Source organism: Fusarium musae, chromosome 7 (assembly GCF_019915245.1).
Source record: "Fusarium musae strain F31 chromosome 7, whole genome shotgun sequence".
NCBI classification, from domain to species: Eukaryota; Fungi; Ascomycota; class Sordariomycetes; order Hypocreales; family Nectriaceae; genus Fusarium; species Fusarium musae.
Window position 1 is genome coordinate 2,358,224 of NC_058393.1, and position 17,736 is coordinate 2,375,959.

At 50.0% G+C, this 17,736-nt stretch overlaps 4 protein-coding genes across 4 annotated transcripts; 2 read left to right on the forward strand and 2 right to left on the reverse strand.

Annotated features, from left to right (window-relative positions):
• Nucleotides 1–5,662: 5,662 nt before the first annotated feature.
• Nucleotides 5,663–8,220, reverse strand: J7337_009883 (uncharacterized protein; the record flags this gene model as incomplete). The annotated part of the gene is made up of 2 exons (XM_044827478.1): nt 5,663–8,031; nt 8,094–8,220. The coding sequence occupies 2 exons, from the start codon at nt 8,218–8,220 to the stop codon at nt 5,663–5,665; spliced, it is 2,496 nt and encodes an 831-aa protein (XP_044678072.1).
• Nucleotides 8,221–9,015: 795 nt separating this feature from the next.
• On the reverse strand, nt 9,016–10,331 carry J7337_009884 (uncharacterized protein; the record flags this gene model as incomplete). The annotated part of the gene is made up of 2 exons (XM_044827479.1): nt 9,016–9,792; nt 9,846–10,331. The coding sequence occupies 2 exons, from the start codon at nt 10,329–10,331 to the stop codon at nt 9,016–9,018; spliced, it is 1,263 nt and encodes a 420-aa protein (XP_044678073.1).
• Nucleotides 10,332–11,947: 1,616 nt separating this feature from the next.
• Nucleotides 11,948–13,445, forward strand: J7337_009885 (uncharacterized protein; the record flags this gene model as incomplete). The annotated part of the gene is made up of 2 exons (XM_044827480.1): nt 11,948–12,961; nt 13,020–13,445. The coding sequence occupies 2 exons, from the start codon at nt 11,948–11,950 to the stop codon at nt 13,443–13,445; spliced, it is 1,440 nt and encodes a 479-aa protein (XP_044678074.1).
• Nucleotides 13,446–14,128: 683 nt separating this feature from the next.
• Nucleotides 14,129–17,392, forward strand: J7337_009886 (uncharacterized protein; the record flags this gene model as incomplete). Its single annotated transcript, XM_044827481.1, has 1 exon — nt 14,129–17,392. One exon carries the CDS (start codon nt 14,129–14,131, stop codon nt 17,390–17,392), a length of 3,264 nt encoding a protein of 1,087 aa, XP_044678075.1.
• Between the last annotated feature and the right edge of the window lie 344 nt (nt 17,393–17,736).

Consider the following 17,736-nt stretch of genomic DNA (forward strand, 5'->3'; position numbering starts at 1 on the left):
AATTCCCTATGTTTCTTCTACGCCAACCAGGGTCATACCTGTCTCTCTTTGGTGGCTTTTCCAACAGAAAGCCTCATGTTGGCTGGAGAGATCTAGACCGTCAGCCCGCTATGCGCTGCATCATCATTCTCCCTCCTGCAGAATATGCAGAAAACATCCATAGCGGCCACTTCTAACTCGTCCGTTTATCACTAGCATCAACCACTGCTGTCCTTTTCTGCCTGGCGGAGGCACTACTTTGAATGGCATGTCCGCACCTGATAAACCTCAATCACCCCTTTTCCATCGACACCAAGCCGACTGACATGGTATTCCCATGTCGCTATTACCTTGTAACCTCTTCCATCTGCATCGCACTACTGCAATGTATTGCTAGCGCATATGTGCATTGCTTCTGGGGACTGGAAATCGACGGCCCAGGTCAGTCCACAACTGTTGGAGTTCTGGAGCTCTAGACAAGGCAAGTTGCGTTGATTTCTCAGCTTATTCGAAAAGTCGAAGCAGTTCACAGCCTCCCTGGACATGAATTCACCAGTAGTCCCCTAGCCACGAGGAAACTCTGGCTTCAATACCAACTCAACCCTCTTCTTCTTCAACAATTGACTCCAACATGGTACGTGCCCTGTAGCCGAACGGGTAGGGGTAAGACCAGCTCGCATCCTCCGCAGCCAACCGCCTACTCACGGACCCTCAGGTGATCAAGGCATACTTTCCCTCTGAGACAATGCCTGTCTAGGTTGGTCGATCATTACGACTAAATTTGTCTGCCATTTTGACGAGTTATCCTAACTCGGTCATCGCGGACGGCCCACTCGTTGGTTGATCACGATACGTATTCGACTCTCCAAAGCGATTCAGGACCCCGGGCTCGAGGGACTCGAGGCTTTGACAACCAGACAACTTCGTTAAGATGCCGGCCCGCCGGTCTACCCCCACGTCAGCTCGCAAGATTCAACCCCGAATAGGACGCAGTTTCCATGATTGTCGACTGCCAGGCGATGAGAGCCAGAAAATTTGAACTCTATTGGACCCATCTACCACTCATACCACCACCATGTTCATTGTTTATGTTTGCTTTTTCTGCTCACATTGCGGGGGACACAACCAAGAGCGCAAATTCTGGTTCTCATGTTGACATGGAGCTCATGAACATATCCTCGCCCAGTGTGTCCATACATACGAACCGTGGAAGTGGTGTTGTGGTTAGATATTTCGCCTGTCGTTGCTTTACAGAAATGCGGCATCACAAACTCTTTTTCACTATACAACTATTCAATCTTTGGCTAGTGAAGTTGATTGCACATCCGAAGCTTTACTTCGACAGAAGATATCGGGATTGGTCTTTACCATTCGAAATCCGGAACCTCTGTCTCTCGAAACGCACATAAATTGGTCTGCTCTTTATTCAAAGAGCATCTCAGATTGGGTAGTCAGCATCATCCGGATTCCCTAAAGCAGTAACCCCTGGTCAGTGCTCATCTACCATTTGGCAAGACTCCAAAGCCACAACGATTTCATCGCTAATTTTAATCACTCCTCGCAACATGTCTCAGCTAATTCCACCAAGCTGATACTATGTACTAACTATGTAGGAGATGGCTAAGCATTCCACATTGGTGTTCGCCCTCGGTCTCCCCATTAATCAGGCTGATGTTCTCTTGAAGTCACATACTGATGTTGGCAGTTAGCTGATAGAGCAATATCCAACGACCTTGAGGCCAAGGATGTCGTCGTCATTCCTCTTCAGGTTTAGCTCTTCTGGAGCTAAAAACTCCTATGAAAGTTATGACTGGCCACACGGCAGTACTTCGAGATACCTCAAGCTGTTTTATATTATAATAGATCTACCTCTCATTGGATGTGCAATTGAACTTCAAGAGGTCAACTCCATTTCAGCATTCAGCAGCATCTATGAATAGTCTATCGCTTCGAACCGAGCATTCCGCTTCTCAGCTGCATCTCACACCGCCCCTACTCCTGGTATGTGAACCAGTTGCAATTCAATATTGCCCGACAATTGAGTTCGACGGTGCGCCGGCCCACGCGCGGTCCGTTGATGGAGACCCGTCTTTTCCCTAGGCTGGAGGTTGGGCAGATGATTGGAACCAACCATATCGGTAGGAGTCAGGAGAACATGCGCATCTGGAAGATTAAAGACGTCATCGCCGATACCAGTTGTTGGTTCTAAAATAAGGGACTATTAATATTTGGCTCGTCACAGTCGGCCAATGACTTCCCGACCTCTGCAGCTTGATGTGCTCTGTACATGAGCTAGTCACCCCGGATAGAATATCACTCTCAACGAAGATTCCTAGGCATCTTTGCCGACAATTGTGGCCAGGCCGGAAATGTTTCTTCTTCATGGTGGAGCGTGAGCACCTGCAGCTTTGACATACATGAAGTTGTGTCGTGTCTTGCTTAGCGTAGCCCAGGCACTGCTAGTACTACTGTACTGTCGTGCAGTATCTGCCGACCTAGGCGAATCCATCGTGAGAGGACCCTGGCGATCCCACATTGGCCACCTGAAATACCCAAAGACCAGCGACTTTCAAACTCCTTGGCCTCGCGAACAGACCACCACCTGAGCTGGATTGGGGGTAGTTTTATTTCCAGGACCAAGGAGCTCAGCTTGTCAGCAAGCGCGCGGGTCAAGCTGACTAGAACATCTGGAGCTGGAGGGGGTCTGCCTGAGCGTAAGATTATGCTCGCCCTCTAAATTACTCCACCAAAAGCGCAGCCATCATCAACTGACACATTGCGTTTGGCGCTTGAAGACCACTGGACCAGACCAAGTGGTCTGTGCCATTTTGGCACGCTTTTTGTCACGGATTTAAGCCAACATGGAGACTGCCCTATACTGTGCCCGTGCGAATAGAATCCCTAGAAGGAGGTTCAGGTCACCTAGTCGTTAGCAGATCTCCCGTCATCGGGCCGGCATAGATCTTCACGAATCGAAGTCCAGATATGCGGTGAACTGGGCCATTACTAGACCGAACACAGGTGTGAAGAATGTGGTTGTGGAAAATATGGCTTTGCAACTCTAAGCATGGCTTCAGTGAGAGCTATGAACTCGGAGGGCCTCCGGTGCTGGCCATGTGAGGAAGATTTGACGATTCATGATACGATGGGTAGAAACCTTTTGCCTATTCCTCAGTATTGGGTGTCACCGGTTGTTTCTTCAGGCGGGCAGGCATGGGTGTAAGCCAGCCAGCCAGCCTTCTGACTCTATCTGCATTTTAAACAAGTAAAAACTGGGGTCAGGCTGAATGCTGTACTCCAGACCAACAGAAACGTTGTTCGGGATTAACACGACAGACAAGATCAGGCCATGCACGGACTATGATTTTCAATGCGCCGACCACAATTTACATCCCTGAGGTGGGTTGGGCTGGGGCTCGCTCGCGCTTGGTCTGTTTGGTCTGCTTGGTCTGATATTGCAAAGCTTTTGGTGTGGAGAGTCCATGATACTCCATGACTAGTATTCAGGAGGCGAGATTCTGGAATGTGCCTGCTTCATATTGGAAAGCACATGTCTAAGTATGGCCGAGCCTTAAGTTAGCGGACTTGGACGCCGCTTCCTTTCGTCCAGCCCTACTGATTGCGACCGGAGCAAATAGTCCAATTCAATTAGAAACCGACAAAGCTCTGATGGGTCAGGCGTTTAGACGTCTTCTCGAACTGTGGCTTCAGAGGCCGGCCCAACGCAGTTGAATTACACCACTACTGCAGTGTACATTACAGTACAGCTTCTACTGAATGAGGCTATTTGTTTCATCTACCCTTCTTGGTCAAGCATGAAGCTTCCTTCCGGAGCATGCTGTCATTGCCCCATGAGTCAAAAGCATAACAATACGACATTGGCTAACTAAAAGAAAATCCAAGGGAGAGTCAGAAACGTGGTACCTCGGGGGTTAGCCGAAAACCGAGATCTAGGCTTTTGGGCTTGCGTAGATACGAGTGTATGCTATGTATCTTGCTGGTGTCCTTCCCATACAATACCCGTACCCCAGACTCACTCACCTGCTGGGGGGTGACTGACTGGACTGTGGGCTGTGGGTGAGGTGACGGGCGGATGCCAGTCAAGTGGGGGATCGTGGGGAGCGGTGTGTCGACCCTCTACTCTGTGTGGATGGCCTTTAGTCTTCATCACAAGACGACACCATAATCAAGATGGGCAACGTGGGCTGCAATGGGAAAATACCACCCTACCATCGGCAGCGTAGCGCTATCCCACTCAACTACATCATCGCAAAGATTTCTGGTCTGATTATTTACGTTTGATAATACAGATATTGGCCAAGATCGACTCCCTCACGATTCAATGGCTCTCATTCAAGACATATCAAACACTTGGCATGCTTACTGTGCCTCCCGGAATTCGGCTTCTTGACTCGCTCGGCACTTGGTCACCAGCACAATACAGCACAGCACATGCAATCTCGTGAATAACAAAATTGTCGACCCAAGCTAGCCAAGCCAATCGACTGGCTCAATCTCAAGCAGCATCTCAACCTGACAGTTGCGGACTGCAGGTGATTCGCTACGTGCCAGTCGATTCAAGCCCCTGCTATCCGTACTATCGCGGACTATCGCAGTCTCGTGCGTCGTCACGGGACGATCATCAAGCTAGACTATCAAGATTCGGCAACCCGTAGCCTGGATCAACAGACTGATTGGCCATGCTCTCAGAAGCCTCCCTTGCCATGTCTGTTATGCCGTGATGAAGCGAGCGTCGTCCCCTGGTGTGGCTGCACAAGCGTGCGTGTCCTCAACTCTGCTTGTCCTTGCCTTTTCGATCCTGGGGTCCTGGAGGCTGTTGGTCAACATGGATGAGGCCTCTAGCTACAGTTACTATGTATGTATGTACTAAGTTAGCGTGCGTTTGTTATTCTGCAGCACCAAATGTGATTCATGCAGGGTACGACTCGAGAACTTTGATAATGCAGGAAAATAATGAAATACTCACGCAGAAATGTGCTCATCAGCGTCGTGTTGATCCAAACTCATGATATCACCGACCCTCTATCTCGCAGCATTCTCTGCGGCAAAGCTAGTGACCACGTCTGCCTCATGCATCTCGGCAAACCTTGTCAACCTACACAAAAGTCGTCTTCTAAATGGTCCATTGCTGTATCTGTCTGTCTCAAAGCCATAAAGTGTCTCATATTAAGGTTGGCTGGGAACAGGAGCGTAGGGTTGGAGCTATGGCGTCCACTGGCACAGTTGCTGATTTAAAGTGATAACAATATTACATAGCATACCTATAATCTGATATCTTATTATTGGACTAGATCTAAAGAAATCTAAGGACCTTTAAGATTAGACTCAATAATGGGACTGCATCTATATGTCAACGAGAATTGGAGCTGCCTCTTTTCCTGCCTTATCGGGGCTGGATGGCGGGTTGGTTGAATAGGACCGACTCCTTTTATTTGGCAAATACAATGAGATCAGATGCTAGAGGCTATACACTTGTCTTGAACCTTCAAGAAGCTTTGTGCAACGTCCTGCGAATCGCAACTACATACAAATATAGTCGAATCAGTCATGTAACTATCTTGACAGATGCCTCCCCGTCTCAGCCATGAACCCAATATACATAATAGCAAACATCGTAGATATGCAGGCATCTATTTTGAGCCTGTAACATAGATTTACCAATTCACTTGCATCTTGGAAAAGTCTCGGTTCCTCGGTCTTTACCCTGGGGTTCGTGGTCCGCCGCTGGTCGACCAAAGCTCATTCGTCTTGCCTCCAAACGAAACGTAGACCTGAAGCTGCTTCCGGGCGTCGTCGATTTGTTTTTGCTTGGGGTCTGTGCCCCCTCACGCATTGCTTTACGAAGCTTGCGTGTCTCTACTGTTAGCCCCTGGGGTTTCTTGTCTCGATATGTAGCAGCTGGAGTCACTTCAACCCGCGCGGTTGCCCCAGTAGTGGTTTGTATCTGTCTGGGAGGTCGATCGAGTGCGAGGTTTAGTTGAGACTCAGAAGGAAGAGGTGGTACAGGTGGTCTGGGTGATGAGAAAAGCGGTTCCGGGGCGTCTTCGAGGAACTGCTTCCACTGTATAAGACTCTCTTTACTCGTCCTATTATTGGCGGCGACGTCGTTTTGAACAGAGTCCCCATTAGCCGCACTTTCGAGTGAATCCTTACGACTGGATCTCTTTGGCGATTGTCTGTTCTGAAACTCACGCTCGACCTTGTCCCTGAAGTATGCCGCTCGTTTCTCTTTCTCTCTTTTCCCTTCGCCATTACCCGAGACCCATGGCGACGCACAAGGTGGTTCCGGTTCACAGTTAACAAACGGGGACCATGCCAAGGTGGGCTCAGCCGGTGTTCTGGGAGTTCCTGGGGGATTATAATCCGAACGGATACGCTTGCGGAAGATATTACTGATGCTCGAGGATGGTGTCCGTGGAACGACAGTGGTTTGTGGTGCGGTGGGTGATGGGGTTCTTCGTTCAGGAACGTCTCCCTCACTTCCGGGAGGCATCAAGGACGAGGCTCGAGTTGACCGATCGAGCTGCTGGTTTGATGAAATGTATGTGCTGCTGGGAGTAAGTCTCGCTCGTGATGGCGGCTTTTGGAGCTTTTGAGGTTGCGAGAAGTCTCGCGTAGTGGCCGATGTTGAACGCTCAGCATCTCCCTCATCCATGGTCGCACTTGGCTGAAACAAAGTCTTTCGCCAATCCACCCCGGAAGAAGCCTCCCCATGCGTCTCAGTTCGTCCATCGTTTCGCGGCATGGTTCTAGACTTTCGGGGTGTAGTTGCGAAAGCCTTCATCCATTCTCTTGGTACAAAAGCGCGTTCATGCCGCCCAGAGTCCGGCAAATCAGGCAAGCGTCTTGCTTTGGGGGGCTTCTCTGTTATGGTTGTCCTCATTTCAATAGAATCTTGAGGGGGCCATCCAAGACGTTCCTGAGTACTCTGGAGGTTGAGCATTATGCCCGACCTGGGGAATGTATCCCTCGAAATACTTTCCCTACGATGCTCCGGGGTAAAACCTGAATGCGCCATAGCTTCCAGGTTGAAAGATGCTTTGTGTTCGAGCCTTTTCATAGACTGTGTTGGGGTAATAATTGTGGAAGCTGAACGTTGAAGGCCTCTTGGCGCAGGTGTCGCCTGAAGGAGGTCCTGCTCTTGGTGTCCCAGCCCACGAGGGGTACGATCTCCTTCTGTTGGAATATCATCGTCATTTCTGAAGACTTCGGGATCGAAGGAACCGTCTCGCTCAGCCGAGGCGCTGATCCTAAGCATCTCAAGTGTGGTAGGCGGATCAGCATACCCCCTATCAAACAATCTTGGCCATCTACGATCAGATTCGTCAGTGTTAGCCCTATGTTTCCGTCTGTTGATATGCAAGGGACTAGGTTGAAGTTCAGAGATAATTGATTCCGTGTCGGCCTCCCATAGGTCCGCAGAAAGCCCTTGGTGATGCTTGTCACCCTGACTTGGGATTAATCTTGGTTGTCGGGTATCTTCAAAAAGGAGTTTACCACCAGAATCACCAACAACACGTTTTGTAAGTGTTCCTGGAGTCAATCTATGAGTTGGCTGAACTGCAATAGGGAAACGAGCAAGGGGACTCTGTGTGTCTGTTGTTGCCAGCGGCTGGGGAGTACAGCGAACAGTCTTGCCTCTAGGCCGTGGGGTGGCAAAATCCAAAACAAACATTTCCTCTTTACATATACGGGATAACTGCCTCGAAAGCCTGAAGCTACCAGAGTCGTTGTGGGATTGTCTATCAGCTTGATCTGGGTCACCTGCCAGATCATTACTCCGGACACTCTGACGAGAAAAGGGGGTGCCCGGGTCGGGCAAACTTGATGCTTGCTGATCTTCAAGGGTAGCTGCATTGTCGAAGGGTGCAAAGTGAGCCCCAGTTCCCGTGCCCATTGTGGTCTTGACTGAGTCCTCAGTCAAATCATTGTCCCCTGAAGCTTCAATTGGTGAGATCGCACTTGCTATCTCATCATTCTCGTCTGGTTCATACTCGCTCATAGGCCGCCAATCATCGACCTCACCCCCAGCTGATACTAGTTTCGTCAGTAGTTATTATAAATGGGTTTGGGGGGGGGGACAGATAACGTACCTCTACGTGGCACAACCATATCCTTATCCTCAGGATCAGCGCATCCGCGACCATCTCCAGCTTCTTTGCCCAACTCTGAGGACTTTTTGACCTGAGCGTTACTCAAGTTGAAACGCAAGGTATCCATGAATGAGGGTAGAAGAATCGGCTCGCCACCTAAGTGAAGGGACAGACGCATGGGCCCATTGGCATAAGTTTCTGGCCTTACAGTTGATACAGATTCCCCATCAGAATCAGCTGCATATTCATCTGCGGCAGTGCCTTCTACATTGAATCCAAAAGACATAGGCTCCAAATCACGCCGGATTACTTTTGGTATTTGTGGTATTACCAGAAATTGCTTGTAGTAGTTCGTCCAGAACCAGTGTTTGCTGGGGGGTGGGAGTTCGCATGGTCGATCCTCACTGTCGGATAAGTGCTTCTCAATCAGGTACGTTCGACAGTACTCCATAGGCGAGAGACGTGGTTTCGTAAGTTGACAACTCAGTCCAGCACTTCTACCCCTTCTGTGTAAAGGCCGGAAGGTGCCTCTCCCCACAGTGATCTGCCTCGGGGGTGATTTGGGACTCTGTAGTGGGCTCGAAGATGGATTAGGGGCCTCATAGCTGTTGGCTTCAAAGTTCAAACTTCCCGGAACTGGGCCTATGATAGATATTGGCTCCGAGATGTTTGCTTTCAGAGACGGCCAGCGCTTCCTATCACTTGACTTGCGTGTAGTGGAAGTGCCCACGTGCTGGTTCTGTGCCTGGAACGACACACCACTTTGGTCTGTCCTTTCGGATCTATCAGACTGACAGCGCATTCTCTTTTTAATCTTGTCCAAAACGCTGGGTGTGAGATGTACTTTAAGTCTCTCGGGAATGTGTGGCAAAGGGGGCACAGGTGGCATGTCATTGCCCTCATCGTCGCTGTCGGGATCGTACTAGAAATCTCGACTGTCAATTTCTCGGGGCAGGACAAGACCCAAAGTGGCTTGTTCGACTGGTAACATGTCAAGCTTTCGGGTGAATGGGTGCTGAAAAAACTCTGTTTTGGAGAGATTATCAGGATAGGACAGGACGGGTGATGCGCTGAGATCTTGAGAGAAAAGAGCACCATCCGTTTTAGCTGGGCTCATTTCTCTTCCAGGCATTCCTTTTAGTAGAGGATGCGAAGTCGATACGACCCAAGGGCTTAAGGGTGTCGTCGGCGCAGAGCCCTGGTTGTCATTTGAAGTCGCAAGTGTGAAAATAGCGCTTGCGCTCTGGGTTGTATTTGCTGAAAACCCAGAGCTTCGTGAATTGTCTGTATTAAACACCGTGGACGAGGTTGTAGATGATACATGATACGGTCCGACGCGGAACGATTTTCGTTCAAGATCGCTCATGATCGCTAAGCACACACCTTCCAGCTTCTTGAACTCTTCACAGTATCTCACCATAGCATCTCTGGCTTGAGGATACCCTGGGACCTCGCACCAGCCAGACAGTTTCATTTTGATGATTTCTTGCTGCTGAGGAGAGAAGGGCTGATCAGACATCAGGTGCTCAAAGACAGAAAACCGAACACTGTCGCGAAGACCCGGTGAGTGTGGGGTTGGATCGACATCATCTTCGTCTTCGAGAAACACATCTGAAGGCACAAGAGCATTGAATATTCCCATAATTTGAGGGATCTCCTTTCTGCACTCGGGGTCTTTTGTCAATTCTTCGATAAGGATCTAGGGGGTCGTCAGTTCACCAAAGCGCATTTGGGGAGTAGTATGTGCCTTACAAAGGCCCTGAAACCGGCGTGTAGCAGCCGAAAGTTTGCGGTAGAAGTCCTGTCAAGCTCTTGGAGCATTTGTAGTTGACTTTCTGTCGGTGATATGGTCTCCATGGCAGCATGGGTGGCTTCAAGGAGGCGGAGGCGACGAATTTCGATGGCATCGAGGTAGCCAAGGCCATCCATGGCGCGTTCGAAGTCAATGCCTCCATCATGGGGCTTCCGAAAGATATTGGACGCTATGTACTTGGAATTCTTGCGACTATTCGCGTCATAGTCGACTCCTCTTGCTGCACGGATGGCTGGCCAGGCTGTTTGAATAGAGGCTTGAATGGTTTGGTCGTTGTCGAATGCCAAAAGCCTCGTTTGCATCTGCTGCGCAAAACCACACTGTCGAGAGTCGAGATCATCTGATTCACCGTTGACCAATTGTTTAAGGGCCTCATAGCCTATCCCTAACCACCAGGTTTTGAGTTCAGCAGGATAGGGTGGCATCGCTTCGTGATATTCTGCCGAAATATGTTGCTCAGAGTGCGGAGGAGAGAGTTTATACAGGGCGATCGCATGTGATACACTGGTCAGAGACGAAGAGGATTAAAGCAGTGGAAGGAATTTATCTGTGAATGAAGAAGAAGATGTTTCGAGAGTGAAAGGCTGCCGAATATTGATCTTGGCAGTGAATAAAGGTGGAAAGGGTGTGAAAGGAAAAGGTCTGCAGGCAGGGACTGATCCACTGTAGCCGTGGTATTCAGGCTGGCTTTTGAAAGAGCCGTTTGCGCGAGGTGCGCCTTGTTGTTCTTGTTTATGTATACATTTGTTCATGGTGAATATGGACAGAATCGTTTGTGATCGCGTCACTGTTCACACCTTCCTTCCATGAGTTGGACCTTCCCACCTGCTTGAAGGCATTGTAGATTAACCACGTGGCCTGACAGTGCATTTGACTGTCATTGATTGATAGCGGTTCGAACCATTGAGGAGATTCGTTACTGAAGTGAAGATGAAGTCGTTGATACTCCGTACTGCCCGTGAACCCCGTATCTCATGAGGTCATTTCAGAGTGGGAAAGATCCATCCATTCGGTGACATGCATCTAAAACCCCCTGTCCTGCTGAGTCTCAACTCAATTGACGAGGCCTCCCACATTCCCCGCTAAAATTACAGTGGTTTTTGCACTAGCGCGAGTAATAGCGGGCACCCTCAGTTGAATTGCAGGGGGAGCTTCTGCAGCTGTCGCCGAGGATCTGGTCAAGTCTTTCTGCCAAGGCCAATGGCAGCCAGTTTCAGGGCAGCTAACTGTCACTGGTGGCCCCCGAATCTGCTCTGACGCAGCACAACCAGGAACCTGAGCTAACTTTGTTTTTAGATCCTTGACCAGGGCAAGCTTGAATTGGACGGACTGTTCCTTTGGTGCCACGACGCCACTGGTTGTCCTACTCCCTTCCTTTTCTTCTCTCCTTTGTTCTACTGGCGCTGGCGTAACTCTTGGTAGCCTCAATCGGCACGTCAATTGACTCGTGGAACTGCTTCCGTCTTTCCCTATTGCACTACAAATCCTTAATTATGATTTTGAGGCATTCAGGGCGCCTGGTGCGTCGTCTCAACCAACCTGTCAGCTCCTTGAGCTTGGCGCGACCAGTTGTACCGCAGATTCGGTATCTGGGGCCGAGATGCACAAATAGCAATGTTGCCAGCAAGCTCCGATTCTCATCTCAAGCTCGCAGAAGAAAAGGTATTCATTGATATTTAACCCTTGTCTTTTGTCACGCAACCCCATCAAGAGGCGACTCTTTACAGCCCAGCAAACTTGGGTAACCCAGGTATTCCGGCATTTGCATTTCTGTTTCCAGAAACGGCACTTTCAGTCAGCATCTTATCGAGACTTGGCTTTAAGCAGCAGTCCCAACCATTTCTGATCTACAAGTGGGGATCAGGCTGAAGAGCGGGAATCGCTGCATAGCAATGAATATGTTACTGGAAGCCCAGGAATCGACATGAAATCGAACTACTACTAACTTTTTGAAGCAGAAGAAGCTCCCGAGTATAATGCAGAGGCAGAGACTCAGAAAGGGCCCAAGTCCTCCTCCTCAGAGCCTTCACTTTTAGGCAAGATGGGAGAGGCCGCGGCCACGACCTTTGCGTCCATAGTGGTGTTGGGTCTGGGCTTTGCTGCTGCGGGCTACATTTATCACAAGTTTTACAAGATGCTCGTCCTACAAAAGATGAACCATGCTTTTGAGCCAGGTGATCCGGTCCTAGATTTGGCTGCAATTGGTAAAGATGTCCCTCATCAACCAGGTGGTTCTGGCGAACATTGGATATACCGCCCAGAGCAGCAGCGTGTTGACGACATTGTCATGGGGCGCGTTGTCGGGCACTATTACCTTTTGATCGGCGATAAGGGGTCTGGTAAGAGCAGTATGCTTATTGATGCTATGCGAAAGAATGAGGGTGATGGTGTTGCCATGTTCGAAGCACACGCAGACCTGGAGATCTTCCGCATTCGTCTTGGCAAGGCCCTCGATTATGAGTTTCACGAGGATTACATCGGAGGGTACTTCAGTGAGAGGGGCCCCCGAGAAACCACAGCTCTTCTGGACATTGAACGTGCCCTCAACAAACTGGAGAAAGTGGCCATGCAGAAGCGAAGAGAAAGGGGTAAGCCCTTAGTGGTGATTGTCAACCAAATGCACCTCCTTCGCCATGATGATGATGGTCGAGATGTCATTGAACTACTGCAGCAAAGAGCCGAACAGTGGGCTGCAGCCAACATTGTCACTATGGTTTTCAACTCCGATGACTACTGGGTGTATGAGCGCCTCAAACAGCTTGCTACCAGAATGGAGGTTCTCCCTGTCACTGATCTACCTAAACAACAAGCTATTTCGGCTCTCCAGCGATATCGTCAGAAGTACTGGAAGGAAAGTATCGACCCCGAAGTTCTCGAGGAAGTTTATGAAAGGGTCGGAGGGCGGCTGAGCTTTCTCAACCGAGTAGCAAAAAGTAGGGATATGATGGGAACTTGCGAAAGGATCAAGGAAATTGAAAAGAAGTGGTTCCTCAACCAGTGTTGGATTCTCGGTCCAGAGATGGATGACGATGTCATGGATCAACAGAAGTGGGCTGTAAGTTTGAAGAAATACTACGTTGCATTTGCAGAGACAATTACTGACCAAATCATAGGCTGCCGCTATGTGTTTGGCTAAGGCATTGGTCGATAAGGAACAGGATATGGAAGAGCATGAAAGCTACGACCCTGTTGTTGGACATGTGCTTCCGACATACCCTTTCCACATCGCTCAGCAAATCATGACCCGCTGTGATTTTATCCGAGATCTCGATCGATTGAACCTCTTCAGCATCACCAGCGAGGCAGACGTTCGAGCAAGCAGCGTTCCGATGCATCGGGCCTTCAGAGAAATTTGTGCTGAGCCTAACTTTGAGAAGCACCTAGAAGGCACGATACAAAGAATTGCTGATATCGAAAGCTTGGGACGTACTCGTGAGCTTGTTGCCAAAGACTTGGTTCTTGGTGGACAGTATGAGATCGAGCATAACCGCAAGGGCATTACAGTGAAGCTGAAGGAGGCTGAGAAGGAAGATGACTGAGGCAATTACGTGCATTTTTGGATTGCTCCCATGAAGTCATTAGGAATCATGACGCCCTATTGCCGTTTTTTGGATTTCTCTGGTCATATACGCCTGAATGAGGTATGACCGAAATAATGTTGAAGGACAGACGCAGGTGATGAATGTTTTTGGGTCTGATGAAGCGACCTGTACAATAACTGACTGACTTACATAGATTTCCTTGGCACGTGTCGAAATAACTGTGTACAAACCTGTACTCTTTCTTTAGATTAGTGTAATAAACAACGACAGTATATATTTGATTCTCAGTACTTTGAGAGTAGCGTAACATTATGACCGACCCTCGGGAGCAAGCAAGCTTAAAGGCTTTAGAAGAAGATACTAAGATCAACTGAGGTAAAAGCCCCCTAAGCTCATGTTATTTTGTTGCTTAGGGTTAAGGTTTTGAGTTTTCTTACCTCTCCAAACTGATCTCTCCTGACTCCAAGCCATGGACAGAGATCATGAAAGGGGTACGTGTGGGACTCACGTGATCAATGTCACGACAACGCGAGCCTGGGGGAGCAACCATCTCTAGGTTAACCACGCCGTCAGTTTTTTTTCGTGACGCCCCACACCTTCTTCCAATTTCCCCTTACCCTACATCTTCAACTCGCGTTCTGTCGACGAGAAAGAAGCTATCGTCGCGAAGCAGTTCACCGATGTCAGGCAACGGCAACGGTAGTAGCAAGTGGCCTGACTTCCGCCTCGCGTCGACGGTGCTATGGTCTCTTATGCCCGGCTCCCAATCCAACAGGCCAGATAAGCAAAACGACGAAGACCGCGACGGTAACGAAGGCCGCAAGAACGAGCAGCAGCTCAAGAACGAAACCCAAGAAGAGCTTCCAGAAGAACTAATGCAGTCACTCGAGCTGACCCAAGACGAAGTCGGCACCGGAAGCCGGCCAATTGATGAGATGAGCGGTTTCGATAACTACGATGGCGATGCTCAGGCTGGTCCAGAAGACGACGTTGCAGATCAAGACTTTGGCACGCTCGAAATGTTCGACAGCAACGCAACACAAGCCCCCTACACGTCGCAACTCGAGATCGCTTCCCAGGAAGACCAGGCGCCTGAGGCGCCCATGTCGGAAGACATACCGTCCTCTCAATCCCGAAAGCACAAGCGCGACAAGAAGGGGCGCAAACAGAAAGGCATAAATGAGAGTGAATCCCCACAACTGCCGCCAGCTGCCGGAGAATCCTCGCGCAAGTCCAAAAAGTCCAAGAAAAAGTCGACGGCACCGGTCGAAATTCCCGATAGCCTGGTCGAAAACAACACATCAACCATATTCCCATCTCAACCTCTGGACAACTTGGCTGCTGACCTTGCTGATGAGGCGGCTGCTCCTGCTACTCAAACGAAGCGCAAGCGCAACCCCTCGGATTCCACTGACGGCAAGCAACGCAAGAAGCGGAGATCCCGTGACGAGGCAGCCGAAATCGAATCACAGCTGGTGGAACCAGGAACACAAGATGACCAAATTGAGGAAGCAGACACTAAGGAATCCCAAGCTGCCTCTTTCCTTCACACCAGGGACGCAGCTCGCCCGGCTGCCATTTACGATGATGTTGCAGAGGATGCACCCCAATCTCCCAGTGCTGCACGCCTCGAGGTGCGTGATGCTCAATCAAGAGAAGGCAGTGCCGCTCAGGACGAGATGGACATTGATGCATCAGTGAAGCATACCCAGACCCAGGATCAGGAGAATGAGGTTTCTGGATTTTCTGCAATCAACGGGCAAGATAACACAGAACACCAAGAGCTCGAACAAGTGGCCAGGGACGTGTGGAATGCGCACATCAACGGCCAAAACCAACCCAACACACAAGACTCATCTGTGCACCCTGAGGAGATGGAGGTTCCAACATCTGCACAGCGTCCTCATACAAGCAATGATGTGTACGATGTTCCCGGAAGCCCAGTTCAGGCCTCAAACCCACCAAGTGCCAGCGCCAAGCGAACACGATCGGGCAAGGCTAAGAAGGCAAAGCCTACTTTCTTTGAGAAATCGCCTTCCCCTGAGGTTCCCGAGGGTGACCTCCCATCACCTTCTGCCATGACACCGATGCCACGAAAGCGCACCAAGAAGGCTTCAAATCGTAGAAAGTCTGAAGCCAACCGTGCACTCTCGTCTCAAGACATGGAAGTCAGAGACGACGATGACCTATATGGCAATCCAGCAACCGGACGACGCAATCGGATGGCTGGCTTCACCCAGGGACGATTCACCGATGAGGAACTTGGTCGTATTGCACAAGCAGTTGAGAGTTACCGTGTCGAGCGCAACATGGAGCAGCATGAACTGAACGCTATGATCCATGCTCCTGGGGGCACAACTGCTGGTGATGAGCATGCCGCCCTTTGGGCACGCATCTTTGCAACATGCCCAGACCGACACAGACAGAAAATCATCAATATCACCCGAAAGAAGTTCCATAACTTCGTTGCTCGTGGTACCTGGACCAGTGAGCAAGATGCCGAGCTCCGTGATCTTATCGAAGCCAACGGAACAAAGTGGTCCAAGATTGCGGGTATCATCAACCGTCACCCAGAAGATCTCCGGGATCGTTATCGAAACTACATCATCTGTGGAGACTCCCAGCGGAAAGATACCTGGGATGAGGAGGAAGAGGGTAACCTAACACAGTTTGTAATGGAAGCCATGGGCGCCATTGACGAGTTACGAATCATCCAGCCTACCCGCGAACTGCTTAAGAAGCCATATGAGGAACTTATCGATTGGCAAAACATCAGTGAGCGTATGGGGAGAACTCGCAGTCGACTTCAGTGTATCACCAAATGGAGAGCCATGAACATCAAGACTCATGGCAAGGATAAGTTGGTGTCACATGCGCCCGATGCATCTATCTCTTTCCGTCTTGAGAAGGCCCGTCGTCAAATTGCCGCGATGCCTGAGGAAGAACGTTATCGCATGATCATGGCTATCTCAGGCTCATCCGCATCCATTGAAGCCAAGATTCCGTGGCAGAGACTGGTTGACAAGCAGTTCCGCAACAGCTGGCATCGACCAACGCAGATGCTTCTTTGGCGACGCCTGAAGCAGAGTGTGCCTGAGTCAGAACAGAAGACTGTACGAGACTCTGCACAATACCTCCTTAATTTGTACGCCCAGACTGGCGAGCTTCCCAATGTCGAAGATTCTCTTTTCGACGACGCGGAGGAGATGGAGTTCGTGAATAGCATCCCAACCACCCACGCTTCTCACAACAACGCTTCTGCCAATGGTCAGAACCACATGAGCGCCGAATTTGTTAACGAGGCCGATGAGGAGGAAACCGAACAACCGCATGGTGAATATGGCGTTCCTGATGAGAACATCAATCCTGATTTACCTATCGCACCAATGGAGGACTTCGATCCAGCCCCGATGGCATCAATGGATCCTGTTGCTGCGGTTGCAGACCTGGCTCCCATGGGAGATACAGAAATGGTTGACCCAGCTCTTTCTGCAGAGCATGCAGAGCCCGAACAGCCTGAAGAGCCCATTGATGCACCAATGAAAGAAGAGCCTGTGCCTGTCGCTAAGCCCGCCAGCACACCTGTGTTTGATGAGCCAGCTCCTCCCAAGGCAACCCGCGTTGCAAAGAGAACAGGCATGGGCAAGGCGAAGGCACCTAAGCCCCCTCGCAAGTCAGCTGCTAGATCAACTCCGGTCAGAGCCACACCTAGTCGTCGATCTGCTAGACGTGCGGCCCCTTCTCAGGACCCAATTGAGGATGACGGAGAGGTTCAGGCCGGGGCTCCCGCAGAGGACAACTCTGAGGTTGACGAAGCTCAGACGCGCAAACGAAAGACGCCTAGTAGGTTCCGATCCGCTGGTGTGCCCGAGGTATCGGCTGCCGCCGACGATTCAGACAGCGTTATGGACGATATGGAAGATTTGCCAGCGCGCGTTATGTAAGAGAGAAAAGGAACATGAGGGCCACGATGTGGCAGATGATTGATAGAGTTTTGGGAGGGGTTCGGCGTATTAGTACAAGTTACCACCAAGATGGCCTCGACGCTAGAAACAGCGGGTGTTGCAGTAATACTTCAGTGGCTAATGGATGGAGGATGCGAAGGGGAGAAACATGGACAATATCGTGGATAGCGTGAATTATAGAGGGACTACTAGTCGCAATTTATCACCATTATCTTAATAATGCAGGTCACTGTGTAAAAATGGAGGGTTCAAAGAATCCGAATCAATGCAAATTCTGGTATCTATCATCTCTCATCCGTCTACTTTAGCCAGTTGCTCAGGCG